The 14,436-nt window shown below is 37.8% G+C and overlaps 1 protein-coding gene across 3 annotated transcripts in view; it reads left to right on the forward strand.

The window, feature by feature from the left end:
- Positions 1–14,436, forward strand: part of TNPO3 (transportin 3) — an 82,416-nt gene that overhangs the window by 28,511 nt on the left and 39,469 nt on the right. For all 3 annotated transcript variants that reach the window (XM_008705864.2, XM_008705863.2, XM_040644021.1), the window contains 5 exons: positions 80–280; positions 1,246–1,319; positions 2,583–2,739; positions 11,165–11,308; positions 14,184–14,359. In XM_008705864.2, the coding sequence (XP_008704086.1) occupies positions 80–280; positions 1,246–1,319; positions 2,583–2,739; positions 11,165–11,308; positions 14,184–14,359 (752 nt within the window). The remainder of the gene's footprint in view (positions 1–79; positions 281–1,245; positions 1,320–2,582; positions 2,740–11,164; positions 11,309–14,183; positions 14,360–14,436) is intronic.

The following is a 14,436-nucleotide window of genomic DNA, read 5'->3' on the forward strand; positions in this document are numbered from 1 at the left end:
CTTTATGTGTATTGAGGTGTAACATTAAAATTACTTAGTACAATGGTATTTAAGAAATTTTTGTCTGGTCTGCTTCCAGGTTCATGCATGGGAGATTTCAGACCAATTGTTACAGATCCGACAGGATGTGGAATCATGCTACTTTGCTGCACAGACCATGAAAATGAAGATTCAGACCTCATTTTATGAGCTCCCCACAGACTCTCATGCCTCTTTACGGGACTCATTACTAACCCATATCCAGAACTTGAAAGACTTGTCACCTGTCATTGTAACGCAGGTAAATCCTGTGCTTCTCATTAGGGAAATTTGTAAGGCCATTTGGATTTATCAAATTAATTTTGATTAACATTGCTAGGCCATGTGAAGTAATGTTAACAACTTTATTACAGACTTACTGCTGTATTTCTTAAGTGTAAATGTAAATCTTCTGTGTTAATATTAGAGTTCATTTGATTTCAAACCAATTTAAATACCAGAAGTCGGGGGCATGTGTATAGGTTTTCACAGGCAGGCATGTGTGGCCCCCCTGCCCTATTAAATTGCAGATGATAAAAATACTGTATACTGTACTGTTCTGGGCCAGAGGTCTGCCTACTTGCCTTAAAAAAAGATCGTTTCTGGACCAAATTGGCTAGTAAAAGTCTCATGAATGAAATAGTGAAGCATCTGGCCCTTCCCCCTTAGACTGGTAAATACATTAGAAAGGAAAACTGGAAGCTTCAGTGAATACATACTCACGTATGTTCTCTGCCTGGTGTAGAAGTGCCCTTGAAGAGGAAGGAGTCTTTTGCATAAGGCTTCAAGATGAGAAATGGAAAGAGAAGGGAAATGGCATTCCAGTACTTAATGAGTGTGTCAAAGGGCTGACTTTGTCAGTAGCTTTGGCCTTTTGGCAAAGTATAATTTATCTGTCCATGAAGTTCTATGGTATTGCCAAATAAAAGTAAGTATAGATATATTCTGAGGAAAATCTATAGTCTGTTCTTTCTGATTTCTTTTTGTTATTGTTTTGTTTTTCATTTTTAGAGGTTGAGTTTTAAATCCTAGCAATTTGTAGCTAGCCCAGAAGAGTTTACATTATATATGTAGCTGTGAAGGTGAGGAGAGGTAGGAGGGCTGTCTGTCTTTGTTGTCATATTGTTTGGAAAAAATTCAGTTTCTTTGCTCTCCAATTAATATTGATAGTAACCCTATTTCTGTTCATCTATTCTATTCATTTATTTCATCTCTCTTCTTATTCAGCTGGCTTTAGCAATAGCAGACCTTGCCCTACAGATGCCTTCCTGGAAGGGATGTGTACAAACATTGGTGGAAAAGTAAGTAACTTATATTAACTATATTCTAGCATTTGGAATTACTATTAACCTACAAAGAGAAATTTGTTAGCATTAGCTAGACATTTGGAATATTTTCCCCAAACTCTTAACAAGTAATTATTTATTACTAACTTTTGTTAAATTAAAAGAGAATCATTTAAAATTTAAATATTATAGAAGTGTGTCGTGTGGGACATAAAAGGCCCTCATAATTTATACACACATGTCCCTTGAATTAACTGCAGCAAAGTCTTTCATTGTCCTGTGGATCACTCCCACTAACTGACATGTCAGCAGTTCTACAAAAACATTGTCAGAATGTTTAAGATTATATTAAAAGTCATTATGAACTAAAGTTCTTACTAATTGGGGTTTGTTTCATACCTGTCAAAGGGACAGTATGATTTTTAGATACACGGAGCCTGCTACTTTGAATAAAAGCATTTCCTCATGGTCTTGGCTAGATAATCTTAATACTTGCTTGAATTTTGACATTTGGTTAGGGTATTAATTTGAACAAAGTGGATGTCCTTTTTACCTCCAACTACATTGTGTCATTAAAGCCTTTATTTGGATAGTTTATTTTTTTTAAGAAAATTTCATTAAGAAAATTAACACATGTTCCTTGAAAAAAAATTCCAATAATGTGGAAGCTTTCAAAGTAAAAACCTTTTTCTCTCCCTATTTCTGTATTTCATAAGTAACCACTATTAATGGTTGACTATATAGCCCTCCAGACTTTAAGCATTTTAAAATAAATAAGTGCATGTATATTTTAATATACCTGTGTATTTGTTCATTCGTATGTAATATATTTCATACTTTTTTTTTTTTTACTTAATACCTTGTGGACATCTTGTCATGTTAGAACACAGATATTTCATTCATTATAATGGCTATGTATGTTCCATTGTATAATCGTCTATAACCTTTTTAATCCTAATTATGGTGGACCTTTATATTTTCCCAATATTTTTGCTATTATAAAAAAAGTATTGCAGTGCATATTTTTGTATACTTTGCATGTGTATGTGAGATTTTTTGAGAGAGAAATTTCTGGAAGTGGAGTTGATGAGTCGAAGATGATGCAAGTTGAAATTTTGATTTCCAGATACCTTTCCAAAAAAATTTACCTGTTTTTTTCCTCCACTTTAACAGTAGTGAGAATGCTACTTTTGTTGGTATAGAAGCCTGTTGTTATCTTATGTGATTGTGTATTTTCTTACTCTAAACAACTTCGATCTCTCCCCTTTCCTTTTCCAGATATAGCAATGATGTAACTTCTCTGCCTTTTCTACTGGAGATCCTTACCGTGTTACCTGAAGAAGTACATAGTCGTTCTTTACGAATCGGGGCTAACCGGCGCACAGAAATTATAGAAGATTTGGCCTTCTACTCTAGTACAGTGGTGTCTCTATTGGTGAGTAAGTGTGAAATACTAAGTTGCTCTGTAGGGGCAAAAAGCCATGGTGGTTATTTTCTAATTCAGTTACATTATTGTGAAATACAGATTTCTTTGCAAAAATTGGCAATGATAATACTGTGGCATTTATAGAACACTTTACACTTTAAATACTTTCAGATTCAGAAACTATACTTTTTGAGGTTTTGAGTAATGCTGTGAAGGTGATGTCATTTCTATTTTATGAATGAGATATAGAGGCTTTAGACTATACACAACTGCTAATTCAGAATTTGAACTCAGCCTTTTGATTACATATCCCTTGCTTTTCTACTACTTCATGCTAGAAACTGTTGGCTCTTGACAAACGACCATGCTGATGTATAAATTTACTTAAGGAAAGGATCCTCTTTTAAGGATCAGTTGAGATTTTGATAGGGAGGTGGTTCAGGACTTAACTGACCTTTGAGCAATATCACAATTATAGATTAGGTAATACTGCACCATCTTTTTAAAATGAGTTATATGTGATTAGGTCCTTTTTGACTAGGTAGACATTTTAATGCTGTAGACCAGTGATGGGTAGATTTATGGTCTATGAGCTAGTCATCTATTTTTGTAAATAGAGTTTTACTGGAACATAGTCATGCCCATTCAGTTACATATTGTGTACGTCTGTAATTCTGAGCTGAAGTGGTAGAGTTGAGTAATTTTCACGGAGACCACATATAGTCTATAAAATCTGAAGTATTTACTCTTTGGCCCTTTAAAGAAAATATTGCTTGTTCTTGAACTTGATGCTATTAAATTATCTAGCCCACATCTCATTTTTAGGTCTTTAGAGTCTAGGTCTATTTTTTCAATAATGTGCTTATGGATTATTTTTCAGGGATTTGTTTCAGTACTTTTGCAACATCATAGAACTTTTTATTTGAAAAAGAAATTTTTTACTTCAAGTTGTGTTCAGATCAGTGTTGGAAATTCACTGGAAACGTATTCTTTTACGTGTATTTTTCAAATACCATTTATTTTAAAGAAATAGTATTATTGAGAATTAGAAAATACAGACAGATTACATTCAAACTATCTGGAGATCACACTGTTAAACCTTTAGTACATATCCTCTATGAACGTATGACAAATTTTTAAAACACAAATGAAATTATATTTTAACCTATCCTCCTGCAGTCTACTTTTTCAGTTATCCAGCTTCATCTTTCCATTTCAGTAAATTTTTATATCCATCTAATAAATACCCAGGCCATCTTCACATTTCCCAGGTTCATCCTAAAATATCCTTTACAGCATTTTTCCAAATCAGTCTCCAGTCTAGAACCGTGCCTTGTATCAGTTTATTACGATTCCTAACCACAGTCCCCCTTCCCCTTCTTTTCAAAACAACACTGATTTGTTTGAGTTGAGATTGGACCAGTTATTTTATAGACTTACCTTGCGTTTTGGATTTTCTGGTTGCCTTGTCTTTGTTTCATTTAGTTTGTTTTTCTATTCTCCGTACTTCCTTTAACTGGAAGTTGTATCTAAAACAGCCCTTCTCAGTAGGGGTTCCTCTAGAGAATTAAGTCTTAATGTCCTAAGGCATCTGTTGTATAGAACAGATTCTCTTCTACGCATTAATAATGGTATGAGTATACTATCCTTAGGATAATGGAGAAAGCAGTCACCCAAATCATTTTCTGTAAGACTTAATTCTTTCCAGAGCCCTGGTTGAGAAAGAAAGCCTTGATGATTGATTTTAAAAGGTTAAAGATTTTTAAATTTTTATATTTTTATTTTTAAGGCGGGGGGCAGTGGGGGAGAGAGAATCTTAAGCAGGCTCCATGCCTAGTGCAAAACCTGACACAAGACTTGATCTCACAACCCTGAGATTATGACCTGAGCCGAAATCAAGAGTCGGACACTTAATCAACTGAGCCACCCCGATGCCCCAAAAGGGTAAACATTTTTGACTGGAATACATCATAGATACTTCATGTGGCACGTTCCATTAGTGATGTTAGGGTTGACTAGATTAGGATGATGACAGTCTGATTCTTCCATTTATAAAGTTTGTTTTCCTCCTTGTAATGCAATTTGTATGATGGTAGTTCGTAAAATAACAAATGTTCAATTCCATATCAATCTTTGCCTAAAGATTTTAAATTCTAGTTGGTAATCATTGTCTTAATAATTTCATTGTGGTTCGCAAAATAATATTTTAATAATTCTGTCATTCTTTCTGTGTATATATTAGTTGGCATTCTTATGAGTATTCTGGCATTCTCCTACTAGAAAGGCACTATAAATCTTAAATTATTTTTTAATTTCCTGTTTGCAAAATAAGGTTTTGTTTTAAACCTGCCTCAAGTGTTACCAGTTTTTTCTGACATTCTCTTTATGGAGTGTAATGACTCATGGATTTTCAATGATTCAGGGTCTCAACTAAAATCATTCTTTTGATGCTTAAAATATTATAACTGGCCACTGGAGCATTTCTCTCCTTCCTAACACAAAAAGATGACTAATACTCACCTTGTTACCTCCTTGTCCCAGATCTAGAATCCTTGGTTCTTTTTAGTATCAGTCTGGGTCTAGTCAGAAGAGAGAAACCACATAGTAGTATGTGGGAATGTTTAATATAGAGAATGATTAATTCTAACAGGAGGTTACAGTGATGAGGGATTGTCTAGTAAGAAGTAAAGAGAGCTCTGAAGAACATAGGCATAAAACAGAAACAAGGAACAGACATTAACCCCTAGGCTAAGATAGAGTTTCCAAGGAAGGAGGAGTTCACCCCCTCCCAGGGCTGAGATCCAGACCCTGTTGGAGAAGGCACAGTATTGTGGAGAAGTCATTTTTGGCACTCCATGCTGCTGAAAATTAGTCTTTTTGAATTTGCTGGAAATCTGCCTTCTAGGAACCCCAAGAAAGCTGTTCAGGGAAGGTGTCTCTGCCACAAAACCACCTTGGTATGGGAATCCTGGAGGAAGCTGCTGGCCACTATGTACTGCAGGCACTGGAGAAGCTGAGCACATTGAATCTGGTGCTGGAGAAGTTGTACATTCTTTAGGAGCCAGAAGCACTTTGCTATAAATGCATTGGAGAGGGTGGGGAAAATGCTGGGGAAACTGGTGGCCAGTGCACTGCAAGAGGCAGGCACCAGAGGAAATAGGAGTCTGGGGCTGGAGGAGCTGCACATTCTGTAGAGGGCTACCAAGTGAGCACACTAGCTCCGGGAAGCAGAATCCTTTTCCTCTTGTTTTTCTCTAGTGGCCTTCTGACAAAAAGTCAGTGCTGCCTGGCACAGGAAGAAGTATTTAAAGGGCCCAGATCCATTTTTACAGAGTAGTCTAAAAGGGTGAATTTGGTGCTGAGAGGCAATACATCGATAACCAGCCATAGTCTTCCCATTTGACTAACTTAGCTTTCTGTTTGGTTAACTCTTTTACATACATTTAAACTCGTGTGCAGGGGTGCCTGGGTGGCTCAGTTGGTTAAGTGTCTGCCTTCGGCTCAGGTTATGATCTCAGAGTCCTGGGATCGAGCCCCACGTTGGGCTCCCTGCTCAGTGGGGAGTCATCTTCTCCCTCTCCTTTTGCCCCTCTCCCCTGTTTGTGTGCACTCGCTCTCTCTCTCTCTCGTGCTCTCTCAAATAAATAAAAATCTTTAAAAAAAAAAAAAGTGCAATGGCATAACAAGCAAATGGGAAATATGTAAAGCTACTACAGCCCTCATATATGTATTGGTCACAAGAGTTCTGTAATTGATATGTATGGCTTTCTTGCACAACTCATTTCATCTTTCCCCTTCTGCTATAGACTGAATATTTGTATGTGTGTCTCCCCTCTCCCCCCACCAAAATTTGTGTTGCTATAGACTGAATATTTGCATGTGTGCCCCCCCCAAATTTATATATTTATATGTTGAAACCTAGTGCCTAATGTGGTAGTGTTAGGAGGTGGGGCCTTTGGAAGGTGATTAGGTCATGAGTATGGGACCCTCATGAATGGGATTACTGCGCTTATAAAAGAGACCCCAGAAAGCTCCCTTCCCTCTTATGTCATGTATAAACATAGAAAAAAAGATCCTTGGTTATGAAACAGGAAGCCAGTCCTCACCAGACACTGGATCTGGGGGTACCTTGGTCTTGAACTTCCCAGCCTCTAAATCTGTGAAAAATAAATTTCTGGTGTTTATAAGCCACCCATCCTATTGTATTCTGTTACAGCAGCCTGAATGGACTAAGACACCTGCCTTGGTTAGAACCTCAGCTGGTTGGGGTCCTTTACTCTGTGAAGTGACCCAAACCCTCATTCCCAAAGAGTCTGAGCCCTCAATAATCCTGTCTTTTCTGATTGTTGCTTCTGTTGAGCCTGGCAGTACTAAGAAGCTCTCTAGAAAATTCTCTGGGTTCCAGACTGAGAACTCCTTGCTTCGATTGTGTAGGAGGAACTCAATTTTTCCTTGGTTATTGGGATCAGTCAGTCCAGCCTATAGATTAACACCCTCTTCTCTTTTTTCCTATTGATTCAGGGGCATAAGAAGCCCAAATTGTCTAGGTGGTTGACTTATCTTCCAGTTTACTGGAATCATGTCTGTATTTCCTGGTAGGAGCATTCCTTCTTGGGGACCAAAATCTCCAACAGAGGTCAAAGTTGCTTATTACTGTACTTCCCTTACTCTGATATGAGTTCCTTGATTAGATAGGATGCCATGATGGTTGGGTATGGCATTCTGTGAGTCAGTGATTGATACAGTGCTGACAGAAGCACTGCAAGCAGGGAAGGCAAATCCATATCCAGCATGTAAGTCTCTCTCTTCCTGTGAGTCTTGTCCTTCCAGACAAATCTCTGCTTCCTTTGTGGTAGAAGTTCAGTGTAATCGATCAACCTGGTCCCTGTGGTAGATGGTGCCATTTTAGGGACTCAGTGTTGGTCTCTGCTGTTGGCAGATTTGACACTCATCAGTAATTTTAACTTACTTAGTGGAAATCCATGTTAGTCCTACTGTAGCCTCTATCCCAGCTACTGTGGCCACTTTCTTTATGAGCCTATTGAGCAAGGTGGCTGGGAAAAGAGGCTGACATAGAGTTTCTCATTTTGTCCATCTATAATTGAAAGATTCCTCTGTAGTGGATGCCTTTTGGTGGGTATTCGCACAGGATAGAAATTTCTCCACAGTCTGTGTCTATTTGTATACCAGTCATACATACTTCTGCCTCAGGCTTCCTTGTCACCAACCTTTTGATCATGCTTCTTCCAAATCCCTGGTCATCCAGATCATTGAAAATTGTCAATAAATAAGTATAGATCCATATTTTTTGTCATCTCCCTCTCCATACGTGGTGGACAACCAATTATATTGCTTGAAGTTCTGCCTGTTAGGATTTTCCTTCAACCACTGTCTTTTCACTACAACCACTGTCCTTTACTGTCCCTCACTACCCTGTATGGGTCTGTAATTCTGCAGCTGTCCACCTTCAGGTGGTACCAGCATGTTGTGCACATCATTCTGTAATCTGGGCTTGAGATTTCTTCTTTAGTTATCTAGGTTGTGAGGAACATCCCGGAGGCAGCAGGCAGTAGGTATGGACTGAGGGAGATGAGTCAATGCAAGAAGAGTTGGTGTCAAAGGAATCTGACCTACCTGGTCATGCACCTTACTTACACCTTTTTGAACTCCGTGTCTTGTATTCCATTTCTGTTTGATGACAGGTTGCTGTTACATGCCCACGTTTAGGTAGTTCAGACGATACTCAGTTCATGATGAGAAGCTCAGGCCACATGATCACCTGATGTCCTATGGATAGATGTTCAGTTTCTACCAAGGTTCAGTAGCAAGCCAGAAGCTGTTTCCCAAAAGAATAATCACCTGCAGAAGAAGGTATAGATTTGCTCCCAAGTCCTAGATATTTGCACTGTGATTTTCCTGGGTACTTCCAGAGGTGCCATATACTCATTAAATCCAGAATCTCTAGGAAGTACACTAATGTCAGTGGAATTAGCTAAAGTTAGTGTTATATTCCAGCCTCACTTGGTCTAATACCCTTAGAATCACTCCCACGTATGTTCCCCAGGTTTCTTCAGATACATGTTAGTAAAGTAATACAGTTTTCTCAATAAGTTATTTCCTCTATATAAGTATATACCTGTCCCCCCACCACCCCACCGCCTGCTGGAACATGCTAAGATTTGACCATACTTATGGGTAGCACAGGCAATGGTTGTGGTAGGTCTTGAAGAGAATGGGGATCCCCTATGAAAGCACCTGTCTCAGATGAGGTTATTACAGGGCTTTCAAATGAAGAAGGCTATTCTCAGACACTGAAAGGCATACTACATCTGCTGGTAAGGGAGACTCAGTAATTTGGGAGTTCAAGATTATCTGTTTCATTAAGGTCCAACCAGATGTCTCTTTTCCAAGTTTCAGAATTCCGTGTTATACAATTTCTTAACTTTCACATGAGAAATGTGGTGAGATTGTGAATTCGGCTGTTGTTTATAATTCAGCAAGCCACACAAATTATGTGTATGAATGTCAGCCCTGGAACTACACAAAATAAGAGCCTCATTTAGAGTGGTTGTGGAAGCTTTGGTTCTCAGACTATGACTTGAATTGAGTTAAGGGATCTGAGCTTGTTATTTTCTTTTTGTAAGGACTCAAGTGAATCCAAAAGAATCCAGACAACACTGCGGCCCTCATAAGCATCGTTACTGACACAGTGGTCAAGTGCAGCAGCCACTTGGACTCCCAAGGCATATGCTTGACTTAACACTTCCTCATAGTTGACAACAGGCAATAGCTTGATTTGTTGTAATGAAATCTGAAAAATTTGTCCCTGTGGTACTTAATAAGGTCTGTAGTTCTGTCATGTAGCTTGTCATGTTACAGAACCCAGAAAATGAAGTAGTCCAGAATTGCCAGGGAAAATAGGCTGCCTATAATACCAGGTACCAAAGGCCTGTTAAACCTTTTTCATTGTTTCCCCCACATTCTCTTATTCATTCTGTTCTATCCCATTTTGTCAGTATTATACTTTTGTGGTCTATTCAAATGGAGCCATTCCTAATCATTGTGTTGAACTTTTAAAAGTCTTAAATATTACTCTTCTTGCCCTTATAGTTGAACTGAGCCTGTCCTCTGATATATTTTTCTCCCTTCATTTATTCTTCATTTTGTTAATCCAAGATCAGTTCTCATTTACCTCTGCTGTATTTTTACTGGTGAACTCCTCTGGCATTTATGTTTCAGTTTTGAGGCCTTGCTCTAAGAGACAGTTCTTAATAATACAGTTCTTAGAGAGGAACCCAGAGTTAACTTTGTCATAGCTCTGAAGCTTTATGGTGTGTGTTTTATTTAATTAGCAGAATTTTTTCTCTTCAAAGCAGCTAAATTTAGATGTAGGCTCTTTCCAAAATTCTGTTCTTAAGTTTGAGTCAGAAGTTAGAACGTACAGTCAAGTCCTTCCATTGGTAAACATGTCTTAGTAAATTGAAATGTCATTCAGGAAGTATAAAGGCCAAACAATTGTGTAATGATTTTACATCTAGAACTTCCAAAGATTCAAGTATATGTGTGGTTGCCATGAACTTACTTGAAGTATTCTTGTTTCTCTTCTTTCATTTCAATTCAGTTCAGTTCAGTATAATTCAAACTAATTGAGAAGACTGTAATCATAACTGCCTGATACAGCAAATATAGAAGGAGCATGGCCACCTAGAAGTACAAGAGTCAACATTTAGACCACTGTGGGATTCTGTACCCTACCACATGCCTCCCAGACCCCATGGCAATTATGCTGTTTGACCCATTGCTTGTAAAAGTTATTTTTAAACATTTTTTTTTAATCCAGAAAAAGTTGCATTACACTTTACTTTGGAAAAAATAATACATCACAAAAATAGTTTGCAAAGAGAAACAGTGGTGAGTTTTAGTATGACTTTTCATTTTCTCTCTTTTATCAACCTACCATACTTATAGTAGTGTCACTTTCTGTGGAATGGTGTATTTGCTGGAGTGTTCAAGTGCGGAAGCTGAAACATCAGCTTTTCATACGGGGATATACAGTAGTAGGACTAACTTGTTTTTATTCTATAAAATCAACTGTGTAGATGAGTATTATTTTAAGATAATCTTTATAAGATTACGTTAATGCAGAAGAGCAATCTAAGAAACCATTATTTCTGAAACAGAACTCTCTTTGGGCAAGTCTGTGATCTCTGTATTTCAGCTTCCCAGTTGAGAAAGTAGAGATAGTACCTGGCTGTAGTTTTAGTGGGAGTTAATGAATTAAGAGTATTGAGAGCACCATCTGGCACTGCAAAGCACTTTTAACTGTTAGCTGTTAGTATTATTTTCCTTTTCATTATTACACCTGAGAGGTGATTGTAATAATGGTTTAAATATAAAGTTTGGCATTATTTAACTTTTTTTTCCTTCTTTTCAGATGACCTGTGTAGAAAAAGCAGGAACAGATGAGAAAATGCTTATGAAGGTCTTCCGCTGTTTAGGAAGTTGGTTTAACCTAGGAGTTTTGGACAGTAACTTCATGGCTAACAATAAGTTACTAGCACTCCTTTTCGAGGTTTTGGTAAGTAGTGGCTTTGTTTATGAAAGTATTTTTACCACGTAGTCACGGTGGTAACTAACCTTCTGGAACATAGCAGTGTTTTCACATTTCCAGTGATTGGAAGGTGTATAGTGAGAAAGCAGCAATGTCTCTTCCTTGATACCAAGTACCAAATGAAGGTATTAGTATTAGTACTTAGAATAGAATGTACTTAGGTTTAATAGGAAAGCAGTTTTCCATGTAGATCAATGACTTACATATTAAACAAGTAACAAAAAACCATTGTTGTTGTTTTTTTTCTTGTTTTAAAATCATAATGGTCATTGGGTCTTTGAGACAGTTACAGATCAGAATATTATCTTTGTAGTTGTGACACTTAAGCATCAGGGTATGTACAGAGTAGATTTGAGGCTTTTGCGATTAATGGAATAAAAAGTAGTAATATCTTTTTATAGACTTGTGCATGTTTTCCATAAACTTTAAAATAATAATACCTAGTAATACATCCTTTTGTCTTGGTAGATAGGAGTAAGTGAGTGCATAGAATAAGACTGCTTTCTAAAACAAGAAACATAGCAGTGTCTCAAGCACATATTGAACAGGTCTTTGGAAATGGGAGTGACTTTGTCCCCTTTTCCTGGATGGTCTCCTTCCATGAAGTCATATTAGTATGGAAGCTCTGATGTGTACTGGTTATATGCTGGCGCACTGTTATTTAGAAGATGGTAGTATGATAATGGGTTGATATCACTTTGAATTAAAGAAAGGCACATTCTCCAAGGAGACATTTTTGGTGTTTCATTGTCATTAGTGTATTTATGCTGCATTCTTGCATCAGGAGCTAAGACTCAGGACAGTTAGGATGCTAATAATTGTTTTGCTAGTCATTGTCTTTGTCTCCATGTCTGTAGATGCCCTACCTCAGTGATGGTAATTTTGGTTCTCATCTCACTAAATTGTGTGAAGAGTAGTCAGTATAAATAAATTAATAACTCACTTTTGTTTAAAAATTTATGAATATGAGGGGCACCTGGGTGGTGCAGTCAGTTGAGAGGCCCACTCTTGGTTTCAGCTCAGGTTGTGATCTCAGGGTTGTGAGATTGAACCCTGCATTGGGCTCTATGCTCAGTGGGGTATCTGCTTGAGATTCTCTCCCTCCCTCTCCCCTCCTGCTCATGTGCTCTCTCTCTCCCTAAAATAAATAAGTCTTTTTAAAAATTTATGAATGGTTGATTACGTATGAAGGGAAGGCAGTTTAGAATACAAACTCAAGACAGTGGTTACTTCTGGGAATTAAGATAGGGCTAAGGAACAAGCTAAGTAGTGTGCCAGAATTATATTATCTTCACTGATCCAGTGTCAGGACCCCTCTGCCACTTAAAGGAAGAGTGGTTTTAGAGTCAGAGTCAACAATACATTCTCATTCTTACATTCATTCAGTGGTTCAAAAGCATGCCATTATTTTAATTTGCTTTATGTTTGGACCACAACTTTATTACAGATACAGCCTTTTCTCCCATAGTTCTTTTTTTTAAAGCTTTTACAAATGTAATGCTGGATATATAGAGAAAGGAATAAATTTGAACATTTAGTTAACTTTTAAAACACAGTAGTAATAATAATAAATATTTTTGAATCCACCTCTCAACCTAAGAATAAGCTAATGAATAATTTGCATCTGTCTTTGTGCTCTCCCAACCCTGCTTGTATAGCTCCTTCCCCGCCCTGGAGATTCTAAATGTCCTTGTTTTTATTATTCATAAAAGACTAATATGCCTTCACTAAATTTATCCATCCTCTCAACTGTACTCTTCTAAATAGAAACCTTAGAGGTCTTACTCTTTGAACCCTCTGATCTACTCTAATTTGTACCAATCGTTTTTTAGATCTACTTCCCAGCTGTCGTTCTGGAACTTCTCTTTACTGTGCTTCTGGATTGGATTAATTGTTTTTTGAACATTCTCAGATTCCTTCCTCAGAAAGATATGTGGGAAGTAAACTTTGAGTTTTTGCATTCCTGAGAAATATTTTTATTTTGCTTCTATTCTTGATTGGTGGTTTAACAAGGTGTAGAGTTCTCGGTTCAATATTCTTTTCCTTCAGGATTTCCAAGGCCTTTCTCTCTTGTGTACTGGCAGGCATCATTGCTAGTGAGAAACTAAATAACTGATTTTTGCTCCTTTTAAAGTTACCTTCTCTCATCCCCAGAAGCTTTAGGAACCTCTGTTGAACCTTGGTATTCTGAAATATTAAGATGATGTGTTAGGTAGGTATGGGTATTTGAGACTTGTTGGACCCTTTCATTTTATTTAATTTTTTATTTTTTAAAAAGGTCTTATTTATTTATTTTAGGGAGAGTGTGTGCAAGTGGGGGGAGGAGCAGAGGGGGAGGGAGCGGGAAAGAATCCCAAGCAGACTCTGCGCTGAGTGTGGAGCCCAACGTGGGGCTCAGTCCCACAACCCATGAGATCATGACCTGAGCTGAAACCAAGAGTTGGGCACCTAACTGACTGAGCCACCCAGGCACCCCGGACCCTTTCATTTTAAATAGTACTTGAGTATCAGAGAAAGGATGGAAAAGATTTCCACAGACTAAAACACGGTAGGGAACACATGGTATTACATTTGAAGGGGCTGATATTGGGAGGGGGGAAGCATGGAATTTTAGAAGTCATGTGACTGTGATTGGGGTACAAAAAGGCTAATTTGTTTGGCGTATAGGGAAATAGAAATAAGACGGAAGATTGATGAATATTGTCTGGTTGAAGGCCATCACTGTTAAGGCCGTTACGCATTGAAAGTACATGTTCAGAAACAGGCTGTCATTGTTCTGCTAGTACTTGGATTACAGCTTAATGATTATACATCTTACTTCCCTATTCCTGTCATCTCCCAGCAACAGGATAAGACCTCATCCAACCTACACGAAGCTGCTTCAGATTGTGTGTGCTCAGCTCTCTATGCCATTGAGAATGTGGAGACTAACTTGCCATTAGCCATGCAACTTTTTCAAGGAGTCCTAACTTTGGAGACCGCTTATCATATGGCTGTGGCACGTGAAGATTTAGACAAGTGAGTGATTATTTAAGGCAGTAGCCCTGGGTTCCATCCTTCGTGATTTTTTCATGACTCTGTGCAAACATAGACAC

The sequence above is a fragment of the Ursus maritimus genome, unplaced genomic scaffold (genome assembly GCF_017311325.1).
Source record: "Ursus maritimus isolate PB19 unplaced genomic scaffold, ASM1731132v1 scaffold_3, whole genome shotgun sequence".
Lineage (NCBI taxonomy): Eukaryota > Metazoa > Chordata > Mammalia > Carnivora > Ursidae > Ursus > Ursus maritimus.